The sequence below is a fragment of the Bombyx mandarina genome, chromosome A1 (genome assembly GCF_030267445.1).
Source record: "Bombyx mandarina strain Sakado chromosome A1, ASM3026744v2".
Lineage (NCBI taxonomy): Eukaryota > Metazoa > Arthropoda > Insecta > Lepidoptera > Bombycidae > Bombyx > Bombyx mandarina.
In genome coordinates this window covers 1133422-1159997 of record NC_143234.1, presented here as the reverse complement: position 1 = coordinate 1159997, position 26576 = coordinate 1133422, and the positions used below count along the sequence as shown (strand labels likewise).

At 38.4% G+C, this 26576-nt stretch overlaps 1 protein-coding gene across 1 annotated transcript in view; it reads left to right on the top strand.

Moving 5' to 3' along the window:
- Positions 1-3050, top strand: part of LOC114244968 (uncharacterized) — a 168998-nt gene extending 165948 nt beyond the window's left edge. Inside the window, exons 5-7 of the mRNA XM_089739672.1 lie at positions 375-571; positions 1238-1383; positions 2952-3050. Coding sequence (XP_089595798.1) covers positions 375-571; positions 1238-1383; positions 2952-3016 — 408 coding nt within the window. The 3' untranslated portion in view covers positions 3017-3050. The remainder of the gene's footprint in view (positions 1-374; positions 572-1237; positions 1384-2951) is intronic.
- Positions 3051-26576: the final 23526 nt, after the last annotated feature.

The window sequence follows — 26576 nt, the reverse complement described above, 5'->3', positions numbered from 1 at the left end:
AAATTATGTTTGGGATTATTTGAAATCAATATTTGAGTTTAGCTTTGAACATAAAATATGTTCTGGTAGTATAGACTACGGTCCATTCAGAAAGAATAAAGAAGATACTCTTTTTTATCCATCCTTCAAACCGGAAATAATACCTAGCTGCTTTTCGGCACTAATAGACAAGGCAAAGATTTGATCAGTACGATATGTGATTTATCATGGAAATTGTTCACGAATGTGTTTTAAATATGCCCTTTATTAGAAAACAATGTACTTGTCTGCGGAATTTGAACACCTGCTTAGTCTGTCAATACAAGTATACTAGGCGTCTCATCTTTTAAGCCACGATGAGTTCATTAGCACATTAAGGAATGTTTAAAACACAGATTGCGGAGACAGTGTCCTGGCGATCACCAGATTTGGATTTCAAGGAGCGCGGGGCCTTCAGCCAAATTGAGATCTCCATCATGGAGGCTGAGCACTACAAGATGGGATTGACTTACACCAGCGCCAGTCTCAACAGGGTCTACCAGGATCACTACGTCTATGATAACGCGGATATGGAGGAAAAAGATATTCTCAGGTATAAAATCTTTTATTGGTGTAAATAGGAACCTCAAAATGATATTTCAATGTGAATTTCACCACCTACCTTGAAACATGAGGAAATGAGATCATATTATTAATTTCATTGGAATACATTTTTAAGACATTTACATGAACTACATTCACGATGTAGGAAAAATATACATAATTGTTGTTGGTAAATACTGAACTCACACGAATAACTACCACTTTTTTTTTATTGCCGTATAGGCAGACGAGCATACGGCCCACCTGATGGTGAGTGGTTACCGTCGCTCATGGACGTCAGCAATGCCAGGGGCAGAGCCAAGCCGCTGCCTACCGTTTAATACTCTCCACAAGCCTCGTTTGAAGAAGGACATGTCATAGCACTCGGGAAACACCGTGGAGGGAAGCTCATTCCATAGCCGGATGGTACGTGGCAAAAAAGATCTCTGGAAACGCACTGTGGACACTTTGCCAATTTCGGTCACAAATCAGGTATGCGTTTCAGTTTGAAGGGTGCGACTGTCTTTTCGCCGTAAAATTAAGGGTCAAGATAGGCTGTGAAATATCACGTCTCTGGACTTTAATCTTCTCAAATCTAAGCCCTTACGACGAGATGTTAATGGATTATAATGATTATAATGATTATAATTCTCAAACCACTCATCTTTTTTCAAAGGTACACACTGACGCCACCTACAGATGGGCAGTTTTCACTGTGCTGCGTTGCGACTATCTACGATATCTACGCTCGGAAGAGCGACCCTGTCTTCATCAAGGAAGACGCCCCTCATCCAGCATCAGTGACTCGGGAAGATTCTTCTGGTAAATTCGCCTCAGACAGCTTATCGCCAATGCCATTAACGCTGCCAAATTGTTGCTTATAGCGAAGCCTAGAGACCAATTTGTAAATTTATTAAAACTAGTGGTCCCCCGGTAGTCGAAATTCGACTATAATTAATTGAAATTATAAGTCTGAACACTACTGTGCTTCTATTGTCAAAGACTATACTTCTAATCACAGATTTCGCCAAGACTACACTATAGACAAATATTATTAAAAATAAACAATATGAATCTATTCTCAATTTGACCACATACTTAAAATAATAACAAAAGTTTGACAATAAACAAAGGTTATATATATTTGTGTTATGTCAAATACATGGTGGCGTGTGTAATTTTTTTAAATATTTATTTAATGTATTAGTATGCATAATTAAAAAAATATTAACATTCTGCACTCCTTCTCTATATTCTCTATTAGTGTGGGAAATTTCATACTTCTTCGTCCGCGCACTTAAGTCGTCGTGGCCTAAAGGATAAGACGTCCGGTGCATTCGTATGTAGCGATGCACCGGTGTCCGAATCCCGCAGGCGGGTACCAATTTTTCTAATGAAATACGTACTTAACAAATGTTTAAGATTGACTTCCACGGTGAAGGAATAACATTGTGTAATAAAAACCAAACCCGCAAAATTATAATTTGCGTAATCACTGGTGGTAGGACCTCTTGTGAGTCCGCACGGGTAGGTACCACCACCCCGCCTATTTCCGCCGTGAAGCAGTAATGCGTTTCGGTTCGAAGGGTGGGGTAGCCGTTGTAACTATACTGAGACCTTAGAACTTATATCTCGAGGTGGGTGGCGCATTTACGTTGTAGATGTCTATGGGCTCCAGTAACTACTTAACACCAGGTGGGCAGTGAGCTCGTCCAACCATCTAAGCAATAAAAAAAAAAAATTTCGCGAAAAGGGGTACAAAGCTTTTGCTTCACGTATATATATAGATAGAGACTGTTAAACGGAGTAAGTTTGTTTACATCACCAGTCAGAGCCTGATCTTACACATGACGCTCAGCTTTTAATCGGCACATTTGAGATGCTGGCTCTCTCCCTACATTCTACATCTAAAACTAACCTCATATTTCTATACTATCCATATATCCTCCTTCTTGTCTTTAGTACATATTCACCAGCTTCCAAGGTCACTACCAGCATCTGCGTCCCGGAAGATGATCCAGCTGTTATCCAAATAAAAATCATTATCGCTTTTTACTGGTGGTAGGACCTCTTGTGAGTCCGAACGGGTAGGTACCACCAACTCGCCTATTTCTGCCGGGAAGCAGTAATGCATTTCGGTTTGAAGGGTGGGGCAGCCCTTGTGACTATACTTGAGACCTTAGAACTTATATCTCAAGGTGGGTGGCGTATTTACGTTGTAGATGTCTATGGGCTATAGTAACCACTTAATATCAGGCGGGCTGTGAGCTCGTCTACCCATTAAAGCAATAAATAAATAAAAATCGCTTGATATTCGTGCATCAATCGTCCTTTAGATCCTTTAGATCACTTTAGGCTGAAAACATTCTAATTGTCCTTTTGTTTTTCAGGTACTATCAGAAGCTCAAGCCTCATCGTGACTCTTGTCTGCCTATCCATTTTATTAACGTTATGATTTAATGAAAACCATCAAATATAGAACATATAATGATTGGAAATAAATGAAAACAAAAAAAAAACATTTCATTCTTCTGTTTATTCAAGTAATATTACTGTTTCATTTTGTACTACGTCAATGAACGTCCACAGTTGAGTATTAATGAAATGAAGAGATTGTTATAACGCAGTGTTTATATCTAAAATTTGCGAAGAGCCCGATTACTAAATTATACAGTAATATAGTTGGTAATGTATTTGACCGAATGATTGTAGAATCAAAATGTTTATATTTATTTTTAATATTTATTAACTACGCCTTAAAACTTATATCTCAAGGTGTGTGGCAAAAATAGGCGGGATGGTGGTACCTACCCGTGCGGACTCACAAGAAGTCCTACCACTAGTAAAAGTGTATTATCTACCGTTTTATAGGAGGACTGCCTTTATAATTCTTTTTTGTATTGCAATGGGTGAGCTCAGAGTCCGGACAATGGGTGACAGTCCCAGAGGAAATCAAATTTACCGGGGTAAAACTTGATCACTGCTTACATTGGAACTATGATACTATTTCAGAACCTCGCTTGACGAGAGACATGCCACAGTGTATACACAAATTTTGACTATATTATTTTACGGTTCAAGGTTCATCTCTGAGAACGTCTGTACAAGACGTTTAAGGTAAATGGGGTGAAATTTCCGCGGTATCTGGTGATAGGATGGCGCCTTAATCATTAGTTTCTTGAATATGCGTAGAATGAACTTTTGGCACACGCAGAGGACCTCAATGTTACTTTGCAGGTGAATTTTGACAGACACTGATGCCTATACCGACTATGACTACCCGAGAAAGGTTTGATTACTATAACAACAAACCATTTCTACTGAAAACGCCTTTAATTATCTATACTTCTATACTAATATTATAAAGAAGAAATATCTTTTTATGTTTGTTTGTTTGTACTGAATCGGCTCCGAAACTACTGAACCGATTTGAAAAATTCTTTGACTGGTTGGAAGCTACACTATTCCCGAGTGACATAGGCTATAGTCTTTTTTGAAAAAAATTAGGGATCTGTACTAAAACTCCAATAATGTAACCCAAGGTGTAAAAAAAATACCTAAAATATTCTTTACATCGCGTGCCCTGCGAAAACGATTGATGATAGAATAAAATAATGAACTACGACTTTACAAAAACTGTAGCGACATCATGTGTCTAACTATTATAGTTATGCCGCAATAAGTGTTCTTTTATTTAAAAAAATAAAACCACGTCAAATATCGTTGAAATTTTTGTTAAAGACCCGAGCGGAGCCGAAGCGGGCCGCTAGTTTCTTATAAGTTCACAAGGATTTGGTCAAATGCGAAATTTCTGGCTCCCCATTAACCCCACAGCGGTGGGAGTAGCTAGGTAGTTACGCAAAAGGACAATTATGTACGTAAGAAACTGAATGTTGTGATAGAACATTATTTAGTTTAATTAATCCGGTGTGAATGGTTCTCTTGGCGAGCTTTTGTGTGTTCGCTAGGTTAACCATTTGAATTTACTCAAAAGCAAAATACCATTTCCCATTTTAAAAAAAATATTAATTTACGTAGGTAAGGAAAACGTGAATATTTTTTACCGAGCGCGTGAGTGTTATTGCTCGTTAGACCGACGGTCCGAACGTTGTTGTTCGGAACTTGTATATATGCAAGCTTATCTTGAAAATGTTATTAGCGAGATTCAGGCAACCGTCAAAAATCTAGTAATCAATGATTACACCCGCCCTAAATCGATATTTATAGAAAAATATATATATATATATATATAAAAAAACAAATATGTGCATATTTGTGATATTATTTTTTATTTTTATTTTTTATTTATTTATTAGGCACACAATACTCATCACAAGCTAAAAAGATATATAAAAAAGACAAGTAAAAAGAAACCAAATCTGGCTTGCAACATAAGCTATGTGCGCACGACTAAGCAAGACAAAGTGCTGAATTTGTACGCAATGGTCCTTACGACTATACGACAAAACAACACGATAAAGAAAACTAATCTAACTTATAGTGTATGGAAATAATTTTATTCACAATATACATTAAGTAATTAGACAATTACGCTACTTAACCTATTATTAACGTAGAAGATGCCCTTTAACATTTTTATAAACGTCACTAACCTACAACTAAAAATATCTAACTCAGTTGACGACTTTGCCAAATCGTTATCTTATCTTATATATTATATATATCTTATACCTTTAAACGAGCAATTCTTGTATATATATATAATCTGAATCTCGGAAACGGCTCCAACGATTTTTATAAAATTTAGTATATAGGGGATTTTGGGGGGCGATAAATCGATCTAGCTACGATTTTTTTTCAGAAAATGCTGTTTTATTCGTGTTCTCAATAATCAACTCTATCGATAATCAACTTTATGACTCTTTCCGATATCTATTGGCTAATAATAATAAGTAGCTGCTTTAAAGTTTAAAGGCGCAATAACACTAAAGCTATTTCAGCAGATGGCGTTGTTAAGCCACCCGAAGCCAATGAGTGTTTGGTTTAAGGTTAGACCAAGAAAATGAATTGTATATTTATATTATTTGTGTCTTTTTAACTCACGTGTTCACTTAAAAATGCCTAAACGATCTTGGAATATTTCATCATTTTATTAATATGTAATTCGTATTTAAATATAATTACAAAAAAACACAATTTATCAAAAAAAAAAAAAAACCTTGCAAAGCTCGGTCATCGTCTAGTAGCTTTTATTTGTGAATAAACTGTCGGAATCGAATCTCAATATATATTTAGTATATTTCTCTTATAATATTACTGCTTGTTGGTCACTGACCTCGTCGAAGCCTACAGCGTATGTAAAGATAATAAATTGAAAAATCTTGTGTTTCAATATAGTAATATTTTTTGTGTGCAACCTTTATCATACGTAGCATGATTTAAGGTAATGTTATATACATCCCACGCTGTATAATTTCATTGTAAGCGAGTGTCTAAAGATCATCTACAGACTAACAGTCGCCCGTAAAAGCTCAGTATCTTATTTCACTAGTAATCATAATGTTTTGTATACTAAACCAGACAAAAGAGAACCACTCACACTATTGTTAAGATTAAAAAAATATTAACATTAGTTTTATACTATATAAGAAATTGTGTATTAAAAAATGTGTATAATTTATTTCGTAAAAATGTTGAGAAAAAATTATTGTATAATGTGAATATGTAAATAAATTAGTTGATTCATATAATTTGATTGTATTATTGCTTTATCCATATGATTAGACCTACGGTCGGGTCACATCTCCCTTGGGAAATACAACATGGATCTGTTAAGATATGAGTCTGGAAATCAAAATGAAACCTTTTTTCCTTTCTCTTCTTTTCTTCCATCATCGAAGAAGTTGTTCGTGAACCAGTTGATGATAGTAAATAATAGTTTTTTTAATTTTTTTATTGCTTAGATGGTTGGACGAGCTCACAGCCGACCTGGTGTTAAGTGGTTACTGGAGCCCATAGACATCTACAACGTAAATGCGCCACCCACCTTGAGATATAAGTTCTAAGGTCTCAAGTATAGTTACAACGGCTGCCTCACCCTTCAAACCGAAACGCATTACTGCTTCACGGCAGAAATAGGGACGGTGGTGGTACCTACCCGCGCGGACTCACAAGAGGCCGTGCGACTAGTAAATAAACCAGATAGATAGTTGAAGTTGTCCAAGATATTTATTTATAAGCTTTCGTATTATAACTGAGCCGAGACTCTCCTTTATACACAGACGAAAAGCTTTTCGTCCCGACAATAGACAGTTAGTCGGCACTTTTGTTTATAGTGAATAAATAAATTGTATCATAAGTTTCAATAAGCGCTATATTCAAGTTTTTTGTTTGTTACATACCACCTGATGTTAAGTGGTTATCAAAGCTCGTATCTCAATTGCATCGTAATTACGCAAATTCTAATTTTTGTGGGCTCGTTTTAAGCTATTGCATAGATTTTATCGCGTGCTTTGAGTGCAGCGACCGAATCAGGAAATTCCGTAACAAAAATAAATCCTAGCACCCCCACTCCGCCTACCATGTAGCTCGCGTTCAACGCATTCACACATTGCGCTTGTGTAGTGTTTGTGAATAAGCGCGCGGTGTGACGTCGCACTTCATGCGCATCATGAAAAGTCTGCCCATCTCTCTCTTGCGCGGTCTAAGTTATGAGTGTGAAGGGGACAGTTAATGTTTTACTTTTGTTAATGCTTATAAATATAGCGTGGTCTTATTTTAATATTGTTTTAATATTAAATTATTATTGTCTAATTATAATTGCATAAGTTGAGCTTACCCGCGGCAGTCCCCGAGTGACACACGTGTTTTTTTTCATTACGTGATATTTTTCCTCCATTGTTTAAGTTGTTCGTGAATGTTTTTTGAGTACGTATTTCATTAGCAAAATTAGCACCTGCCTGCGGGATTCGAAGGCCGGTATAGATACATCGCTCCGTACAAGAGCACCTTACATGTCCTTATGAACCTATCAGATCCAATAACCATTGCATTAGACGTCTTCAGCTCTAACACTTGGAGCAGACTTAGGGACCCCGGTAACCGTACTTGTCGAACTCGGCAAAGAGTTCGACGTGCAACCTAATCTAAGCATCAGCCCGTTGAGTTTCTCGCTGGATCTTCTCAGCGGATCGTGATTCCGATCCGGTAGTAGATTCATTCGTGAAGCAGCTGCTTTTGAGTTGTTAGGTCTGCCTTGGAGGCGCTCGGATAGCTATTAGCAAATTCCGCCCCTTCTGGCTGAGCCCTTGCTCGCCCACCTGTCCTGGTGAAACTTGAAAAGTCTCCGAGCAACCAGTAAGCCTTCTATCATAAAAAAAAACACTAATCATCTTATCATTTAGGCCACAATCATTCCGAAGTGAGACGTGAGCTCATTTATGTCAGACTGGTGAAAAATTCTTCACACAGCTATTTACCATAATATGTGATGCAGCGGCCTTAGAATTCCGACACTGCTGGAATACAGCGGTAGTATTCTGTATAATCCGTCCGTAAAATGACATTGAATCTATACATATAAATAAAATTGGAGTGTCTCTTTTTAATTAAATTTTTAATATTGAAATAACCGCTTTTTACTACATGCATATGAATATATTATATACGGTACAAACACCAAAAAAACATTTTTTACAATTTTTGTCTGTCTGTCTGTCCGTTTGTTCCAGCTAATGTCTGGAATGGCTGGGCCGATTTTGACGAAACTTTCACTGATAGGTAGCTGATGATATAACGAGTAATTTAGGCTACTTTTTTAGACTAGCTTTACCCCGCGGCGTCGCACGCGGTACAACGGGACATAGCATCGCGGGACTCAGCTATCAAAGTTTTTTTTATTTTTTTATTGCTTAGTTGTCTGGACGAGCTTACAGCCCACCTGGTGTTAAGTGGTTACTGGAGCCCATAGACATCTACGACGTAAATGCGCCATCCACTTTGAGATATAAGTTCTAAGCTCTCAAGTATAGTTACAAAGGCTGCCCCACCCTTCAAACCGAAAAGCGTTACTGCTTCACTGCTTTGCTGGCGGTACCCACCCGCGCGGACTCACAAGAGCTCCTACCACCAGTAAAAATAAAATATTAAAGTAAAATTTAATGTTTCCGAAGCGAAGCGAGCGCGGGTCGCTAGTCGCTTAATATAAGCAGCACAGCGCTGATTTCGCTCTGCGACAGCGTGAGTTTGGTTTATAGAATTTTAACGTCAGAAACGGAGAGTCCGTGTCTCCACACCTGGCGTCCCAGCGTCTCGAGTGCTCAGGGTCCAGAAATAACGACCGTTTCCATGGCCACTCGAAATCCGAGACATTCTGTGCGGCGTTTGAGATGCTTTACGACCGCGAATAGGCAAAGTTATACCTTAGTTAGTTGTGTTGGTTCATTTTATCTGATGTTATAGAAATGCTTAGTGTAAATATCTATATAGTAATACGTGAAGCAAAAACTTTGTATCCCTTTTTTCGAAAATTGCGCAGACGGAGGAGTATGAAATTTTCCACACTTATAGAGAATATAGAGAAGAAAAGCACAATGCTAATATTTTTTAAAAATAATGCATAAAAGATACATTAAATCAATAAAAAAAACATTACACACACTGCCATGTATTTGACACAACACATATACCACTGAAATATGAAATATACTATTTGTTTATTGTCAATTGTCAAACTTTTGTTGTTTGTAGTCAAACTGAGAATAGATCAATATTGTTTGTTTTTCAGATTATTTATCTATAGTGTAGTTTTGGCGAAATCTGTGATTATAATAATAATAATATAATATCACAATAGAACCGAAATAATGCTTAAACATAAAATTTCAATTAATTACAGTCGAATTTCGACTACTGCGGGACCACTAGTTTATTGAAAAATGTCATTTTCATGTCAAATGCTTAGACGAAGAATGTATGTCGGACCACATTGCGTATTGCATCTTTAGAACAGAAGTGAATTAACTAAAAAATTTAAGAAGAAGAAAATTAGTTTTATATTTCCAACGACTTATAAACACGTATTCTATAAGTTTATATTTTTTTTTGTATCTAATTCTAGAAAAGGACAAAGTACACTTTCAGTCTCATTTAAATCAAAACCATTCTTTAAACTTTAAGGTATGCGCTTTTTTTTTTCTTTTTTTTATTACGTATATATATTTATTTTATTTTTGAGCAACTGCATTACTCCGCGGACCCCGAAATTGGTTGCTTTTGTTGGCTTTACGTTTTTTTATTGCCCTTGTAGGCAGACGAATATTCGGCCCACCTGATGGTGAGTGGTTACCGTCGCTCATGGACGTCAGCAATGCCAGGGGCAGAGCCAAGCCGCTGCCTACTTTTTTTAATTTTTATTTTTTAGAGATCGAATTCGGATAAAATAGTGTGGTATAATAAAATCTAATAATCATAATAATTACGAGCGAATTACGTCACGTCAAAGCTTTAAATACCCAAAACTGACCTAGGAGAGGACGTCAATGATTATAAGCTTACCCAGCCTATTGCTGCCGTGAAAATGTGACGCGATCTCTTTTGAAGTAACATTAGTTGTGTATAGCAGAGGTTTTACCACTACCGTCAAGACATAGTTCTTACGATTCTCTTGAGTCTAGTGACTCGTTCATTTTGAAACCAATGGTCTTTATTAGATATAGACTTTGCTGTGCCTCTGATATTACTAGGGTTCATAGGCGACGCATAATTTTTTGCTAGATGATGACCGAGCTTTGCTCGGCTTTTTTTTTTATAACGCCATCTTGTTGTGTAGCAGTAAAAATAGTATTATTATTCGCCAATAGATGTCGCGAAGAGTCAAGTTGATTATTAAAAACACGAATAAAACAACATTTTCTGAAAATAAATCGTAGCTAGATCGATTTATCGCCCCCGAAATCCCCTGTATACTAAATTTTATGAAAATCGTTGGAGCCGTTTCCGAGATTTTGATTATATATGTCGGAGGAGAAACGCCGAAGGAATGTTTTTAAAAAGTGTGACGTCACCATTGCTGACGTCACGGTCATTAAGTTCTCGACGATGACTCATGTTTGGGCTTCCGAAACAAAACTTCACCAGAACTTCACAATAACTGCGTATATTTCACGAGAAGCGTGACAACGTTCAGAGAGATCCGTACTGTACTACGGCTCGGACACGAATGACTAATCGCTAGACAGTACGGCCGTATTTATAGGGCTCGGTACACGTCAGCGTGTTTACAAGTTTTTAAAGTATTGAAATTACAATAAAAGGGACTGTTTAACATCAATTTCTCATCTTAACAAACACAGAGTAATTGGTTGATGACCAGATGATCCGATTATCACATTGAATCATTATTATTTTTATAATAGGTAGGTAAATAGTCATATTTGCGCCGACACGGCCATACTGACAGGCGGTGCGCGCTCTGCACCGGCCTCGTTGATTCTCGTAGGTTTTTCTTTGATTCTCATTGACCTGCAGGAATAAAAATTTCTCTGAGTAGCGCATCTGTTATACTTGCGTTACTTGTAACTATGTAAGTTTGAGACTATTAATGCACTTGATCGTAGGGTTCTCGGAGGGTATCGTAGGGTTCTCGGAGGGTATCGTAGGGTTCTCGGAGGGTATCGTAGGGCTCTCGGAGGGTATCGTAGGGTTCTCGGAGGGTACCGTAGGGTTCTCGGAGGGTATCGTAGGGTTCTCGGAGGGTACCGTAGGGTTCTCGGAGGGTATCGTAGGGCTCTCGGAGGGTATCGTAGGGCTCTCGGAGGGTATCGTAGGGTTCTCGGAGGGTACCGTAGGGTTCTCGGAGGGTACCGTAGGGTTCTCTGAGGGTACCGTAGGGTTCTCGGAGGGTATCGTAGATTTCTCGGAGGGTATCGTAGATTTCTCGGAGGGTATCGTAGATTTCTCGGAGGGTATCGTAGATTTCTCGGAGGGTATCGTAGATTTCTCGGCGGTTCTCGTAGATTTCTCGGCGGTTCTCGTAGATTTATTTAAGGTGTTCGGATAAGGATGTTGTGTAGTGTGATGTTGTGGCGTACACTGTGGTACTTATGTAGTGAGCGTACACTGTGGTACTTATGTGGTGGAATTTTAGTAATCAAAAATAAAAACTTATCTTTGAGTGTTGATTTTGTTGCTCGCCCATGCTGATTTGTGAAGTAGATGTATAGGCTCATCGGCTGTTGCTGGAGGGTAGTCTTATTCCGCCGATATGGTTAAATGGTCTCCAGGTTGTTGCTGAGCAGAGGCGGCATGTGATCCCACTTCTGATGTCGGAGGAGAAACGCCGAAGGAATGTTTTTAAAAAGTGTGACGTCACCATTGCTGACGTCACGGTCATTAAGTTCTCGACGATGACTCATGTTTGGGCTTCCGAAACAAAACTTCACCAGAACTTCACAATAACTGCGTATATTTCACGAGAAGCATAATAACGTTACAGAGAGATCCGTACTGTACTACGGCTCGAACACGAATGACTAATCGCGTCGTGGGGTCGTCGCGTCCCCTTGCGGGGGCGCGGAGCGGGCCTCGGGGAAACCCCTCTGCCCGGACTTGTGGCTCCCTGCCTAATGAGGCAGGGGTGATGCGCTGCTGGATGGAGTATAGGCAGGCTTGAAGATATGGGTGGGAGCGACTTCTTTCTTCGTTTCCTTCTTCTCTTCTCTTCTCTCTTCTGTCTTCTTCTTCTTTCTTCTGGGGCGGCTGCCTCTCTCCTCCAAATTTTTTTTTTTTTTTTTTTTTTTTTTTTTTTTTTTTTTTTTTTTTTTTTTTTTTTTTTTTTTTTTTTTTTTTTTTTTTTTTTTTTTTTTTTTTTTTTTTTTTTTTTTTTTTTTTTTTTTTTTTTTTTTACAATTTAATCTTATCCTAGCTTAGCCTAAAGTACACCTAGCTTAATCTAACTTACATCTAAGTGCCGGGACAGCGCGCGCCGTCACACCTAAACTAATCCTAATCTAACTTAACCTAACATAACCTAGCTAACCTAATATGGGGGAGAGAGCGAATCCGCACTCCACGCTACAGTCCTCTCCCCCCCTCCCCATCGTTATACAATATTGATGGGGGGGAGGACTGTAGCGGGTAAGAACACCCCATCCCAAAAGGGGGTGGGGGGTGGGGTCAAAGCCCCTCGTGGAAATGAGGCTGCACCTACGGGGTGCAGCCGCGGTCCCCTTACGGGGGACCCGCCAAACGGGCAAAAGGCGTGGGACTAGAGGCTGGTGAAACTCAGCTCCGAGAGGGGCGCTCATAGGTCCTCCCCGGCCTCACAGCAACTAATCGCTAGACAGTACGGCCGTATTTATAGGGCTCGGTACACGTCAGCGTGTTTACAAGTTTTTAAAGTATTGAAATTACAATAAAAGGGACTGTTTAACATCAATTTCTCATCTTAACAAACACAGAGTAATTGGTTGATGACCAGATGATCCGATTATCACATTGAATCATTATTATTTTTATAATAGGTAGGTAAATAGTCATATTTCGCCGACATATATATAACTATATATACAAGAATTGGTCGTTTAAAGGTATAAGAGTATCGTGGATGAAAAAAAGTTACCGCAATTCAGCGCCATATAAATTTAAATAAAACATATCGTAACACTTAAGATGCGGTACGCCATTATAGTACAAGTTAGAGATGCTTTATTGGGCTGGTTCTAAAAGTTTAGCGCTTTCAATTTAGCGAGAAATTAGGGTGAAGAAGTACGGGCGCTCGTGTAAGCATAGCGATGGCCCAGGGCAAAGTTTACCTTGCGATCGATTTACGACAAACGTGAACTTATCATTGACAATTCAAGAACAGGACATTCGTTGTGGATGACGTCTTTCTGTAATTGGAAGCTTTTTGCTGGAAGCTATTATATAGTAGTAGAGTTCTCGGCCCTTCTAGTGGTAAAAGGTTACCGTGATATACCTCGAGAGATAAGGTCAAAAGCGCATTATAATGTAGAGTGGCTGTCCCATCTTTCAAATCAGACCGGATGATTGCTTCACGTCAGAAAAAGTCAATTCTTGTTGGCGATCTTACTCTACAAATAATACAGATATCGCCGCTGCACGTCCTACAGTGGATCGCTCAGACATTTTTCAACACCCACTAGAACTATGTTGATGCAAATTTTTTTAATTTTTTTTTATTGCTTAGATGGGTGGACGAGCTCACAGCCCACCTGGTGTTCAGTGGTTACTGGAGCCCATAGACATCTACAACGTAAATGCGCCACCCACCTCGAGATATAAGTTCTAAGGTCTCAGTATAGTTACAACGGCTACCCCACCCTTCAAGCCGAAACGCATTACTGCTTCACGGCAGAAATAGGCAGGGCGGTGGTGCCCGCGCGGACTCACAAGAGGTCCCACCACCAGTACGATTTATGTTTTACGTTCGTCACAAGTCAATCGGCGGTAAAATTCTTCCGATATTACCGTCTATATGAAGGTTGACTTGTACGGATGTAAGCCTCGGGAATTGTGTTCGACACGTTATTGCTCCTGTCACATTGGCTTGATGATTTTTAATAAAAACTAACCGAGTTACTGAAAGAGCCTTAACTGGTTTTTAGTGTTAGATGTTTTTGATTTAGGGTTAATTCGGCGTCAAAATTACATTTTTGTAGTTAAAACGGCCAATTGCGACGTTAAAGAGCCCACATATTATTATCGTCTTTTTGCATTAAAAGTGTACAATTTCCAAAAATATTCGAAATTGAGTTAATATGCGGAATCATTTGGTATCACCACTATTTTTCTCATAAATACTGTCAAAAGAGCGTAGCTTAGTTTTAGTTTTTTTTTTTTTAGTTTACCTATTTTTTGACTACTATTAACAAAATTAATACATAATTTTATCTTACTTTAAAAGAAAGATAATGAAACTGGAAAAAAAAAAACGTTGTAAAGATGATTAATATTAAAAAGCGTTAATGTAAATGTTAAACCTTTAAAACACTCTCCTGTAAAATTTGTAAGTTTTGAGATTATCTATATATTAATAGGTGAAGCAAAAACTTTGTATCCTTTTTTACGAAAATTGCGCGGACGGAGGAGTATGAAATTTTCCACACTTATAGAGAATATAGAGAAGAAGTGCACAATGCTATTTTTTTTTTTAAATAATGCATAAAAGATACATTAAATCAATAAAGAAAACATTACACACACTACATACCATGTAGGTATTTGACGCACACACGCATGCATACTATTTATTGTCAAACTTTTCTTCTTGACGTCAGTTGTCAAATTGAGAATAGATTAAATTATAATAAATAAATATAGTCGAAGAATTATAGTCGAATTTCGACTGTACTAGTGGTCCCCACTAGTACAGTTTTAATACGAGAAGACGATATCTCAGTTTAAGCCACTTGCCATTTTTCTAATGAAATACGTACTTAACAAATCTTCAAAATTGACTTCCACGGTGAAGGAATAGCATCGTGTAATAAAAATCAAACCCGAAAAATTATAATTTGCGCAATTACCTGGTGGCAAGACGTCTTGTGAGTCCGCACGTGTAGGTACCACCACTCTGCCTATTTCTGCCGCGAAGCAGTAATGCGTTTCGGTTTGAAGGGCGGGGCGGCCCTTGTGCTGTTAAAAGTGAGACCTTACAACTCATGTCTCAAGGTTGGTGGCGGCATTGATATTGTTGATGCCTATGCGCTCCGGTAACCACTTAGCATCAGATGGACCGTCAAATCTTCCACCCACACGTCTATGTGATAAAAGAAAAAGCAAGACTTGGCCATTTAATGCTGTAAGCTAGTCTGTTCCTCCATGTTCTTCTATGAAGCTGGATATCTCATTAGGTGACCAGCCACCTTTGCTATTCTCCACTCTTATATGATACAATAATAATATAACAGTGTTGAAAAAGGGGACCAATAGTACTAAGGGGATGTTTTAGTCATAAACAATTATGTTAAAAGAAGGCTCGCCATTGTATAATTTATATTTAAAATGAATATTTATGCTTCGTTTTTAATTAAAACAACCCGATTGATATAGACGCGCAACACGCCACTGCCAACCTTTGAGGATCTATTTAATTGTATTGTTTGACGAGGGACATGAGATGGTTAGGACTTTATTTCAGATCATTCGTGATGAAAACATGTATCTTCTGGAAACAGCCTGTGGATGAGAGATACTGTGCTAGGTAGTAAGGTTGAACACTGATTCGGCAATTTGGAAGAGGGTGGTGTGTTAATTCAAAAGTCGACCAGTTCTCAAATAAATCACAAAGAAAAAAACGATATTCTTATGTAGAACTATAGCTGTTTGTTTGTTAGTTTGTTATGTCTACAGAAATCTGAAATATGTAGATGTGGCAATAACGAGTTTGGTGACCGCCATTTTGTACAAAATAATACAGGTTAAAGTATTGTTACGCGCTGAGGGTTCGGGATAAATAAAATTTCACCAAAGTACAACTTAAAGACTGTATTCAACACTTAAAACACTTCACAAACACTTTAAAGCTCTCAATTCGCTTGGGTCGCTTCGCTTCAGCTGATCGCTGCTGCTGTTTTGTTTCGAGTTCCGATTACTGATTGACTGCGCGCCATCCCTACAGCGCTTTTATAGCCGATACCTTATCCCTAGAATCATCGAGAATATTCCACACGTTTCTAGTCGTAGCTCCCGCTATCTGACAATAGATGGCGTTGCGATTCTCGAGCATTATGGATCCTTCGATATTCGTTCGGCTATTCGGCGATAGATGGCGTAACTCTTACCGGCGTAACAGTATGTACACCCAACACCCGAATACCGAATCATTCAGGGTAATTCTGATTTCTACCGGGAATTTTACTAGAGCCTCAAAAAACTAGACCACTTTGGCAATCTGTTTTATACAATGTTCTCAATAAATTCATTAAGAAAATAACCCATTCTTAACTTTTAAGCCTTCTGTACAACATTATGTATTGTGTGCCTAATCAGATATTCATTGAATATATTGAAATCCCTAGTAAAATTCGAATCAAACCTTTCTTTTCGTATATCAAGCACGGCAAAGGTTACGTGAAAGTATTTTTATGAAAATTGTCTGGCGAAAATATCTTTTTATGTCGGAGCGCGATGACATGTCGTTCTGGTAACAAAGATTTAAAAAATCCGGAGCAATAGGCAGCGGTTTATTTTTTTATTTTATCTTTTATTGCTTAGATGGTTGGACGAGCTCACAGCCCACCTGGTTACAATGACTGCCCTACCAGTAATTACGCAAATTATAATTTTGCGGGTTTAATTTTTATTACACGATGTTAGATAGATAGATAGATAGATAGATAGATAGAACGCCTCGTTGTACAGGAAAGCGTTGATGGTAGAAGACCGCGCGGGAGGCCACCAATGCGGTGGACCGACCAAATTAAAACTGCAGTGGGAGGTCTCCTAAATGAGTGCAGTAGAATGGCTTTGAGCAGGGAGAGATGGCGCGACATCGTGAGACGCATCAAGTCTGCCCCTTCCAACACTACATGACGATCACGACCACTCTGTCAAGAGTGACACGATTGAGAAGAAGACACGATGCTATTCCTTCACCGGGGAAGTTAATCGTGAACATTTGTTAAGTGCGTATTTCATTAGAAAAATTGATACCCGCCTGCGCGATTCGAACACCGTTGCATCACTAGATACGAATGCAGTGGATGTCTTATCATTTAGGCCACGACGACTGCAATTTAGCTATACGCTAGCATTTCTGTTGTGATTGAGGATCGATGAGTATCAGGTAGGCTTCTGTCTCATTTTCAATAAACAGCCCTAAAATATTAGATGCTGCTTCGCTGTGACAATCTATTATGCTGTAAAGTACCAGTATACAGTAATAGTAGGTTGCGGCTTGGCTCTGTCTCTTGCATTACTGATGACGGTAACCACTTATCATCAGGTCGACCGTATGCTCGTCTGCCTACCAGGGAACGAGAAACAGACTTCACACATTGGTTTAGACAAATTGCAAGCACCCCATAGTAAGTACCTCGTTAGCCTTATGACGAAAACCTTTCATAAAGTGACTAAAAAATCAGCACAATACTTCAACTCAATCAAACGATACACAAATGAACAGAGTGCGAACAAACAATTTAACCATTTGTTCTGGTTAATAATCGAACGTACATACAAAAAAATCCATAAAAAAAAAGATAATATTTGAGAAAAAACAAAAAAAAAACCCGCTGAGTTTGTTTCGCCGGTTCTTCTCAGGACTGTGCCTTTTTTTGGAACCGGTAGTAGAGTTAACGTTGTTATTAAAATTTGTATTTTGACATTCAACAAGTGTGTTATGCTGACATCCAAGTTGAAATAAATGATTTTGAATTTTGTGAATTATGTGATTACTATGTGTAAATCCAGCATTGGCAAACATTAGCTTTCTTGTAACAAGAATCCAATCAAAGCTACTATTAGGTAATCAAATGACTTGTGTAATCGATTTCTTTAAACTAAAAGATGACCGAGCTTTACTCGGTATTTTTTTTATAACGCCCTTTTGTTGTGTCTTTAAAGCAGTTAGTTGCTCTCAATTAAGAAAAATAGTATTATTATTCGTCAATAGATGTCGGGAAGAGTCATAAAGTTGATTATCGATATAGTTGATTGTGGTAGGACCTCTTGTGAGTCCGCACGGGTAGGTACCACCACCCTGCCTATTTCTGCCGTGAAGCAGTAATGCGTTTCGGTTTGAAGGGTGGGGCAGCCGTTGTGACTATACTGAGACCTTAGAACTATATATCAAAGGTGGGTGGCGCATTTACGTTGTAGATGTCTATGGGCTCCAGTAGCCACTTAAGACCAGGTGGGCTGTGAGCTCGTCCACAAATCTAAGCAATAAAAATAAGAAAAATAGTATTATTATTTGCCAATAGATGTCGGGAAGAGTCATAAAGTTGATTATCGATATAGTTGATTATTGAAAACATGAAAAAACAACATTTTCTGAAAATAAATCGTAGCTAGATCGATTTTATCGCCCCCAAAATCCCCTGTATACTAAATTTTATAAAAATGGTTGGAGCCGTTTCCGAGATTCAGATGATACCTATATACAAGAATTGCTCGTTTAAAGGTATAAGATAAACCAACATCCGTCAGCGCGATAAGCTATAAGTAACAGATAAAATCATCTCAAATTATATGATAAAACAAGTATAAACACCGGCCGCATGCACTGCTGATACAAATGGTTCGTTAATATAGATGTGCTATAATTATTTTTACTTGATTTTGACATGGTTATGAAAATAGCGAAAAATGTACCTATAAAGTATAATATATTTATCTTTTTGGAATTTGAAATGAATTGAACTAAAAATAAATAAGTTATGTATAATAAACACGAAAAGAAATAACGGGAAAAATCTCGCCTGCTGGCACGTTTGCATACATGACTAATTTAATAGAGTAACAAGATACAGTTGGTCAAAGATTTGACGATTATACACTTATCTAATAATAATAAAAATTAAAAAAAACATGTATGGCACTCGGGGACTGCCGCGGTAAAGCTATTGCATAGCATTTTTATCAACTTTTGCAATTGTAATTAGACAATAATAATTTAATATTAAAACAATAATAAAATAAGACCACGCTATATTTATAAACATTAACAAAAGCAAAACATTAACTGTCCCCTTCACACTTATAAACTAGACCGTGCGAGAAAGAGATGGGCAGACTTTTCATGATGCGCATGCAGTGCGACGTCACATCGCGCACTTATTCACAAACACTACACAAGCGCAACGTGTGAATGTGTTGAACACGAGCTACATGGTAGGCGGAGTAGGGGGTATTAGGTTTTATTTTCGTTACGGAATGTCTTGATTCGGTCCCCGCGCTCAAAGCCCGCGATAAAAGCTATGCAACAAAATAATGAATGCTTAAAATCGTATGAAGTGTGAGATTTTTAGTATTTGAAATGTGGGATAACAACAAGAAAAAGAAGCTCCATTAACGAAATTATATAAATCCAGTCTTACAAAGCAGTTACTGTCTGGACAAACACTCATTATCCAATAAAATCAGTGATTGTCCTTACATTAAGGAAGTTCTTGAATTTTAGTTCTTGGCCTTATTTATATAGACAATATACTGCTCGCCGCAGATTGGCCGATTCTCTACCCTCCATACTAATCCTTATTGACTATAAAACTTCCTTAATCTAATTTCTCTTTAATACTTCTTACTGGTGGTAGGACCTCTTGTGAGTCCGCGCGGGTGGGTACCATCACCCTGCATATTTCTGCCGTGAAGCAGTAATGCGTTTCGGTTTGAAGGGTGGGGCAGCCGTTGTAACTATACGTGAGACCTAAATAAACTTAAATAAAAAAAAAAAAAATAATAAAAAAAAAACTCTACCTTATGTACTACTGAGTAAACCACAAGCTTTTAAAAACCAGATATTAATACCACTGTTACGATACCTAATAATTTTTGCGATAAAAAAACAAACCAACCCTAATTCAAATGTGTAGTGCTAGCAGTAACTTAACAACTTAATTATCGTCATAATATCAGGAGCTGGAAACATCGATTCTTGGACGCTAGCCAGAACTTACTTAATACTCATTGCTACTTACCGATATTGAGTTTCTTAGCACCTTTATTAAATTTTAATATTTGAATTTTAGATTCGTTTTCTAGTTCTTTTAATTTGTGATAGATTTTTTTTATTGCTTAGATGGGTGGACGAGCTCACAGCCCACCTGGTGTTAAGTGGTTACTGGAGCCTATAGATATCTACAACGTAGATGCCCCTCCCACCTTGAGATATAAGTTCTAAGGTCTCTAGTATAGTTACAACGGCTGCCCCACCCTTTAAACCGAAGCGTATTACTGCTTCACGGCAGAAATAGGCAGGGTGGTGGTACCTACCCGTGCGGACTCACAAGAGGTCCTACCACCAGTAACAATGAGCAATAGTCTCATAAGAAGTACCAGTGGAGACATCGTGTGCTGTTTTTTGAGCCATAAAACCAGATGAACAGCTACGGTTATACATAGGATGCTGACACCCACCTTTGGTTCGCAATAAACATAGAACTGACTAAGATAAAAATGATATCAAAACTCTTAAGCCGTTAAGTTTATAGGGCTATAGAATTATCAGCGCAAATATTCGCGCAAAATTCTTAACAAAACTTTAAATTTGACTATAACAATCATTCTGGCGTTATCTGAATAAGACAACAAATTCATTTTCGGTGCGAATTTACCTAATAATGAGATTTGAATTCGAATCAGATAGCCACGGGGTTAAACAGATAACGCTACTTAGAGATCCCGGTCACGTTTAAGTATTCTTTACGAAATATCAATTTTGTGGAACATAATTTTAGACCTTTGGCCTGAATTGCAACTGAATCTTAAGTTGAGCTTTAGGACCGTTTTATTGAGTGCTTTAGTACGAAGGGTTCGAAAAGGGTTGATGGTCTGTTTATTGTTGTTTATCTAAGGGACGAATTGCTCACTACCTATTTTGGTTTACTTTCTATTGCCTGTGACTTTATAGACAATTGATATAATAGTCTCCTCCATTGCATCATCGCACCACTTTCAAACCTAGTAGGGATTGTTCAGTATATACCACCTGTATATACCATAATAATATATAGTTATATAGTTGTAATTGTTAAACCTGTATATACCATATATAACTAGTCAGGTCATAAGTATTGTCACACAGTAAAAACTTTTCTTTTAGAATGCTGGCCACAAAAAAGTTTATTGAATTCGAATTTCGAATTGTTCATGAAAATAAAAATGTGTATACTTTTAGAATTTTACTCATTTTTAAATATGGAGTGGACGCTTAAAGAAGACCGTGTTGCAGTTATTGCGTTGCATCGTTGCGGTTACGCGCCAATTCAAATTTTTAACATACTGAAAAATTTGAATATAACCAAAAGATTCGTTTATCGTACCATCAAACGATACAATGAAGACTCTAGTGTAGATGACAGGTCAAGAAGTGGTCGCCCTCGGTCTGTTAGGACTCCAGCAGTAATAAAAGCTGTGAAGGCGCGAATTCAAAGAAATCCCAAACGTAAGCAGAAACTGTTGGCCCTTCAGATGGGGTTAAGCAGAACCACGGTGAAAAGGGTGTTAAATGAAGACTTAGGGCTTCGGGCATATCGAAAAAAAACAGGACATCGTTTGAATGCTCGTCTAATGGACCTGAGACTGAAGAGATGCCGCGCTTTGTTGAAGCGGTACGCGGGAAAAAAATATCGGGAAATTCTTTTTTCGGATGAAAAGATTTTTACCGTAGAAGAGAGCTACAACAAACAAAATGATAAGGTGTACGCACACAGTAGTGAAGAAGCGAGCAACCGTATTCCGCGTGTCCAACGAGGTCATTTTCCATCCTCGCTCATGGTATGGTTGGGAGTTTCTTATTGGGGCTTAACAGAGGTACATTTTTGTGAGAAAGGTGTAAAAACGAATGCAGTTGTGTATCAAAATACAGTCCTGACGAACCTTGTGGAACCTGTTTCTCATACCATGTTCAATAACAGGCACTGGGTATTCCAACAAGATTCGGCGCCAGCTCATAGAGCGAAGAGCACACAAGACTGGCTGGCGGCGCGTGAAATCGACTTCATCCGGCACGAAGACTGGCCCTCCTCCAGTCCAGATTTGAATCCGTTAGATTACAAGATACGGCAACACTTGGAGGAAAAGGCGTGCTCAAAGCCTCATCCCAATTTGGAGTCACTCAAGACATCCTTGATTAAGGCAGCCGCCGATATTGACATGGACCTCGTTCGTGCTGCGATAGACGATTGGCCGCGCAGATTGAAGGTCTGTATTCAAAATCACGGAGGTCATTTTGAATAAACTTTAGTGTCATAAGAATCTATGCTTTGTTAAGTTCATTTTGGTATATGAATGATTGCATAATGAATAAACTTGTTTCAATTATTTTACATTAAACATGTGACAGAATTTATGACCTGACTAGGTAGTTATATAGTTTAGCGGTAGGCAGCGGCTTGGCTCTGCCCCTGGCATTGCTGAAGTCCATGGGCGACGGTAACCACTCACCATCAGGTGGGCCGTATGCTCGTCTGCCTACAAGGGCAATAAAAAAAAAACTCTTGGAAGTAAACTTGAGACCTTAGAACCTATATCTCAAGCTGGGTGGCGCATTTACGTTGTAGATGTCTATGGGCTTAAGGCACTTAAGGTGGTTGGTAGGCTGTGAGCTCGTCCACCCATCTAAGCAATAAAAATAAAAAAAATAAAAGATAAGTATGTATGTTGCAACGCGTAGCCTACATAGCAAGATATTATCTATACCGAATGTCAATGTTACTGATGAGAGGCTCAGTTGTCAAACTCACAAAACGTCAATGTCAGTGCAGGTTGCCTTGTGCATGTTATCACGTGGGTGACAAATAGATTGAGTATGTTGAATTAGTACGTGCAAGTTGGAGTCAGTTCCGATCATATTCATCTGTTATTGGTAGTGACTTGTAAAGTTCTAAAATCATTAAAGAAGATATTGATTAGATATCTGTGATGTTATTTTGCGTCTGAACAAAATGCAAAAGGATAATAGTGTATCTAATGATTGCAACTCTGTGGGCTCACCGTCATATGGTAGTCGCAATCGACACTGGTGTGTTGCTGTACACGATTTTATAGACCCACCATCTCTAGCCAAGACTCCTAAACTTAGAAAGGTTCAATGTCAACATGTTTATATCTGAAATAGTCATTAACGCTGTTTGCCCGATAGCAAATTATCGATGCTACAACCATATTAAATTGTGCACCGCTAAACAACAGAACGATTATAGCAAAAGCTTTTTAACGAGACTTTTGTGATATAAGCGATAGGATTAAAGCGATTTGAGGAAAATTGATCGAGTCTGTCGTAAGCTAGAAACAAGCGTTACAAATGTTCCACAGTGTTAATATTAGTTATTCTTTTTTGGAGTTTACTCCTTTAGAATCGATTTACATATATAGGCCCGGGGTATGAAAATTATGGGGACCAAAATCGTACTAGCATGTCACACGAAATGCGTTATGCGCATGTCACACGAAATGCGCGCCGGGCTGCTGCGCCGGCAGTCCGCCACAAAGCCTCGTACTGATCGCGCGTTTCTCTCATTATTGTATTTTCATATATTTGTTAGTCGTTTGTTTTGTGTCTCGTTAATTTGTTAATAATCTGTAGTGTATCGTGTTGTCGTAATATAGAACTATTTCTCGTATTGTTTCGTTTAATTTTTTATATCCAGTAAACTCCAGTCGTGCGTCGGAGCGGACACACACACTTTTTTTTTTTTATTGCCCTTGTAGGCAGACGATCATACGGCCCACCTGATGATTTGGTAGTTCCATTTTAGACGAACGGGTATACATTCTGTTGAATGGTGAGTAATCAACATCCCTCATGGATATCGGCAATGTCAGGGACACAGGACAAAACCGCCACCCGTGGAAACAAACTGTTGAGATAAAATATTTTCACTGTACTTACACACACATATCCGCAAAAATACACGTTAAGTTTCGTGCCGATTCTTCGCAGTGGCGGAGCTACGTTTGAGATTCCTGGTATTGCCATCTCTTCCAACTAAATAAAGGTTTTTTTTTAGGAGAGAGGGATAACTGGTGACCCAGAGATCTTTCCAGTGTCACCAGGACAGGCGAGCCAGGACGGACTAAGCCAGGAGGGTAACATAGTCTTAACAAGCCCATGTTTTAAAAAGTTTTAAGCCCTAAAGGACTTCATCAAAACGCCCGTTTTCAATATTTTATACGTCTTTTTTGTTTCTTTATGAAAACCATAGAAACTACATGTCATTGTATCTATCGCGATACGTTATTAAAAAAAGCAAAGGTGGCACCTATTAATAGCGACACCTGCCGCAAAATATAGACACTACGCGAGGAACTTGAAAAACCTAACGAACAAAATGAAATCCCAGTCATTCAAAACATTCTACTGGCGATAGGACCTCTTGTGAGTCCGCGCGGGTAGGTACCTCCGTACTGCCTATTTTTGCCGTGAAGCAGTAATGCGTTTCGGTTTGAAGGGTGGGGCAGCCGTTGTAACTATACTAGAGACCTTAAAACTTATATCTCAAGGTGGGTGGCGCATTTACGTCTTAAATGTCTATGGGCTCCAGTAACCAATTAACACCAGCTCGTTCACCCATCTAAGCAATAAACAAAAAGCAATAATCCGCTTTATCTTACGCATTGCGACACAAAATACATACTGTTTTGAGCACCGGGGAAGCGTAGCGATATTATTCATCCGAATGTTTTACGTTCCGCTTAATAGTCTCGAAGTTGCTGTGTTTCGCACGAATTAAATCTAAGCGGGATTGATGATGGGTTATTTAATGTATATTCCTACAGTCAAAGGGGGGACGCCTAACTTCTAGTGAAGAAAAAAGAAAAAAAATTTGGGCATGTGCAATTTGGTGCACGTGAAAGAAGTGAAACTTCTTTGGCGGTGTGCAGTATTGTGGTTTTCTTCATTTTTTTATACTTAAATCAAATTTCTCTTATAGGGAATGTTGTGTATAAAAAGAACGACTTCTTCAGCATTTGTATCGACGCTTGAAAGGCAAACGTGACTAAGCGACAATAATTGCTTTGTACATAAATGATAGGCAATAACCATATACGATGCGCAAAAAAAAAATATTTCTAGGTCTATTAAAATCATTTCAATCCTACAGCTAGATTCATTAAAATATTTTTTTTTTCAGGTATTTTTCAGGTTTTTTTAAAATTAATTTCAACTTTAAATTATTATTAGTCTTCTGTAAAGTTCACGCATTGTCGCTTAGTCACGTTTGCCTTTCAAGCATCGATATAATAATATTATGTAGCAATATAAAAAAAAAACTTCATTTAAAAGAAAATATAAGATAGTTAATACATTACTGCCATCTACAGGAGCAATGAGAAACTAATAACAAGCCATCTATTGGCTGACGCCCGTAAACAGAATGTGTTTAATAGAAATGACCTAACTCGCTACGTCCCTCTCTTCAAGGTGGAGTGATTTACGTGACGCTCTGTCTATTTTCTCACTTTCGCTCGTCCTAAATTGTATCTTTCTAGCCGTGACGAATTTGTCGGGGGTTAAATTTTACTCTCAACGCGCTTAAAGAAGTTTCACTTCCAAAATAAAAATGTACGGTTTCGTATGATAAAGTTTTCTTATTCTTTGTCGGTACACTCTTGACATAGTGGTCTTCACTTCAGGTGCTAGTGGCAAACTTCACAGCACGCCACTATTCTGGTGGTAGGACCTCTTGTGAGTCCGCACGGGTAGGTAGGTTTTTTTTTTATTGCTTAGATGAATGGACGAGCTCATAGCCCACCTGGTGCTAAGTGGTTACTGGAGCCCATAGAAATCCATAACGTAAATGCGCCACCCACCTTGAGACATAAGTTCTAAGGTCTCAGGTATAGTTACAACGGCTGCTCCACCCTTCAAACCGAAACGCATTGCTGCTTCACGGCAGAAATAGGCAGGGTGGTGGTACCCACCCGCGCGGACTTACAAGAGGTCCTACCACCAGTAAACAAGAGGTCCTACAACCAGTAATCACTCCTACCACCAGTAACCAGTAATAATTTCGTCTTTAACCTCATTCAGAGAAGGACACATTCACGTTGCCACGTCCATTGCCTCTAATAACCACTCACAACAAGAAGACAAAAAGGTAAAACTTAATTGAGCCGTTAATACCCAAAGATAATAAAGTTAAATGTCCAAATGGTAAATCGAGTATAAAGATACAGCATTAGGGATGTAAAAGATTGTTTTTTTAGTACGTATTAAAAATAAGTGCTTAAATAATGGCTTCTGAGCACCTGGTGTCGCTAACCGATGATCGTTGTTGAATAGTGCCGGGACCTAAAGGATCTAATCGTGATCTGAATCAGTTCTTGATACATTTTCCGATCACAAGAACAGAAATAAAAATAATTCA